The 3570-nt window shown below is 35.0% G+C and overlaps 1 protein-coding gene across 1 annotated transcript; it reads right to left on the reverse strand.

Moving 5' to 3' along the window:
• Positions 1–789: 789 nt before the first annotated feature.
• Positions 790–2902, reverse strand: LOC141816822 (uncharacterized). The gene is made up of 7 exons (XM_074704549.1): positions 2491–2902; positions 2122–2366; positions 1844–2050; positions 1591–1683; positions 1413–1514; positions 986–1351; positions 790–918 (listed from the first exon to the last, which is right to left on the reverse strand). The coding sequence occupies exons 1-7, from the start codon at positions 2900–2902 to the stop codon at positions 808–810; spliced, it is 1536 nt and encodes a 511-aa protein (XP_074560650.1). The 3' UTR covers positions 790–807.
• Between the last annotated feature and the right edge of the window lie 668 nt (positions 2903–3570).

Genomic DNA, 3570 nt, shown 5'->3' on the forward strand with positions numbered 1-3570 from the left:
ATTTATAATCTTACATTCAACTTTGTTTCTATACTAATTTTTCTTAGCTAAATATAACAACTACAATAATAAGACAAACGGAGTAATCAGCAGATCATGTAGGTTGAACATGCAAAACCAAAACATTTGTGGATTAGACAAACGGGTAGAAATGTTTTATGACTTGTACACAACTACGCTCGTGTGAATCCATAAAATTGTATCTAGTCAAGTTGAAATCTCCCTCACCCCCGTTTAAAAATAAACAATAGAAGTGGTGTTTCACTTACATAGTATGGTTCATCGATTAGACCAACAGGAAATATGCTAGGCTGAAAGGTATGAAAACTTTTGGATATCCATGACTATCTGTCCTATTTAATCAGATTAGGATATCCATTTTAATGATTTATTAAACAGGTATTTTTGGACACCATGATAGGCACAAACAGGTATTTTAATGCTTAGGATATCCATTTCTTCTTTCATGCACAAACAAGTTGGATGTTAGGTGGTACCTATGATACATTACCCATTTAATCGGGTATGGATACCCAAGTTCATTATATGGAATGAGCATGGATAGAATAATTGATAACTTCATAGACAAATTTGGGAATTTTTGTGCTCACCCTCAAGAAAAGGTTTCAGCTTGGACTCTAACCAATCAATGTTCTTCTCCAAGTAATCCATGCAGTAGACAAGACCTAAAGGCACATAAACAATAGATTATATATTAAAAAAAAATAGTATCTACATAAAACACTTCTCATAAGCAAAGGTAAATAATAAAACATACCTAAGCTATGATGCAATCTAGCTACTAATTTAATTTGGACTACGGTTGGAATGATCAGCAAGTTGTTGAGCATCATGACTAGCCGAGGAAGATGGTCTTGCACCTTGTGAGAGTGCAGGTGCACTCCCTTCATCTGGGGCCTAAAATTAAAAATACTGATTGAATATAAAAAATTAAAAGTAATTTTAAAAGTGTTAACATACATACCATCACACTAATCAAAGTGGCCAATTCAGGTGGCAAATTGCTTCCTTGCATTTGCAGAATATATTTAACAGCTCCCTCAAATGCTTGTCTTCTTGATCTTTCTGTTTCAATTATTGATTCCAAATTCTGTACTTTTACTCGAGAAGCTTCTAATTCAGATTTCATCTCAGTCATATATGTTTGGAGTCCAAAATCAACAGGAGCATTTGAACATGATGTTTGACCAAAGACCTGAGTAGGGCATGGCCCAGAACCCACACCTCGAACTCGGCCCGGGTGCTCCTTCCCTATAGCTTGAGAAAGTGAATCAATTTTTGAAAATCCCTTAGAGGAATCATCTTCACGCTCAATGTTGATAATTTTTTCCTGCATACATTATATTTTATCAATTATATAAGAATCATGTTGTAATTAATACTAAACTTACACCAATGACTTCAGCATTGTCGTGAATATAAGAACCATCCTTTTTCTTGTGCAACATAACCCATAACTCCCCTCGGCTAATGCTGCTTCCACGTTGTCGTTCCTATATCACATTATTGACATATAGTTAAATAATTACACAAAAAATGAACTAATAAGTGAATTATTGGGTCTACTACCTCTTCATGTTTTCTCCTTGCTATGGTTTTTGAACCACCCGTGTGGGTGTATAATTGCTTCTTCCGATTTTCAGTATTTCTCTTGCATAAGTCCTATTAGAAGATGACAGTAAATGCATGTGATTTATTATGAATAGATAAAAAAAACATGTAACATCCAAACATTAAGAGAAGTTCAATAAATGAAATTAACCATAATTTGAATCTCAATTGAAATGGATCTAATGAGCAAGAGTGAATTAGGAAATGTCACCTGGGTTTTCTCACTCAACCGATAGTCAATGAACCATCTCCAATGGTTTTCATCAATTCCAGGAGGTCGGTTTGCAACATTTTCCTCCTTGCTCAAAGTGCTATCATAGAATTCATGAAACAAGATAGACCTGGTGTCTTTCCATGCTTTCCCAATACGTTTCATAATATCATTCTTCAGTCGATTATCCACTATATGAAATTTATTCTGCATACAAAATCAAAGAGATTAGTATCAGTCACATATATTACAATACATGGAAGAATAAATTTATTTACCTGAATGATGCTATTATACACCGCGTCCTTATAGGATTGAGGAACCTTACGCCAAGAAATATAGCAAATGGGAAATTTATTGAAATCACTCCCCAACACTCCTAAAAAGCCACCCAAAAGGCCACCTGCATCGCCTATGGCTTGCCCAAGCTCATTGCATGGAACTATAATTTTTCTACCATCAGGAATTGACCAAACATCTTGCACCATATATCGTGCTTCCTTACTTGTGTGATCCAACTCATCTAAAACAAATAAAATATTTTTTTTCCTAAGTTTACAGATTAAATATGAAACAATATTGTAAACATATTGAAAAAATTATAGTAGAAGTAAAATATTGTAGAAATGAAGGAAGAAAATTGTTACCAATAACATTAACAACCCAATAACTTTTCTTCTTGCTACCACTCGAAGCAGTGTCAGCATTTTCATCAAATGAATCAACATCTTCATCCTCTTGATCATCCTCTGGATTAGCCTCTTGAGCATGTAAAGGGTGGGATGGAATAGAACTAGATGCCCTATGAGTAGATGGCACTGAATTAGCTCCAATCTGAGTTGGTGCACTCAATTGAGCTCTACTAATAATTTGTGGCCTTGAATGAACAACCGTATTAGAAGTTGGGAGTAAATGAGCATCACTATGAGTTGGTGGCACTAAATGAGATGCACTGTGAGTTGGGGAAACAAGGGAAGGCCTAGTATTAGGTTGTGGCAAAGTTGTAGTTGATTTTTCTATCCCTGATGGTGCAACCTTAAAGCGTTTATTCCTAGGCATTGCTGTAGTGGTCAAGATATAAAGCGTTTTTCTATCACCCTGCACAAAGTGGAAGAAAAGTGGTCAGCTCCATGAAACCAACATTATGAAGTTACCATAAAGCAAATTTAGAAAAAATTGTCTCCTACAAAAATCCTGCACTATTAAGATGAGTATCCTGCACAAAAATCCTGCACTGTTAAGAATGAGAATAATGTCAAGTGGGGTGCTAGCTCAGATCACATATATATATATATATATATATATATATATATATATATATATATCTTTCATTAACAGAAAATAGAATGGTTTGGACAGCTTGAATGTCTTTCATTCACAGATCAAGAAACAGAAATAGAAATACAGAATGCTTTGGACTTTTTGTTCTTGTTCTGTGAATGAAAGATGAAGGCTAGCTGCATTTAGAAACCACCATCATTATTGCCAACAACAGCATCATTTCCAGGTTCATCTTCTATATTATCATCCCTTGCCAATTGTAAATCTTCGATGCCATCATGAAACCACCTATCCAAGTTCGATTGCGGAGAAGGAACAATATCATAAATTGACTCTTCTTCTCTGTCTTCTCCCATGTCATACAAGTCTCTTGGCTGTAGATGTTTTACAATACTCCATCCTTTTTCAATCTCGTCATCCACATAAAACACTAGTTGAGCTTGAGA

The sequence above is a fragment of the Curcuma longa genome, unplaced genomic scaffold (genome assembly GCF_044706935.1).
Source record: "Curcuma longa cultivar G26 ecotype Majalengka, Jawa Barat unplaced genomic scaffold, ITB_CL_G26_1.1 contig_18318, whole genome shotgun sequence".
Lineage (NCBI taxonomy): Eukaryota > Viridiplantae > Streptophyta > Magnoliopsida > Zingiberales > Zingiberaceae > Curcuma > Curcuma longa.

Excerpts from the sequence above, each read along its gene's own strand:
- LOC141816822 (XM_074704549.1), bottom strand. The coding sequence starts at position 2,902 with ATGCCTAGGAATAAACGCTTTAAGGTTGCACCATCAGGGATAGAAAAA. Across the intron at positions 2,051-2,121 it reads TGTATAATAGCATCATTCAG|AATAAATTTCATATAGTGGA; the intron begins GTAAATAAATTT and ends TTTTGTATGCAG. Across the intron at positions 1,684-1,843 it reads GGTTGAGTGAGAAAACCCAG|GACTTATGCAAGAGAAATAC; the intron begins GTGACATTTCCT and ends ATCTTCTAATAG.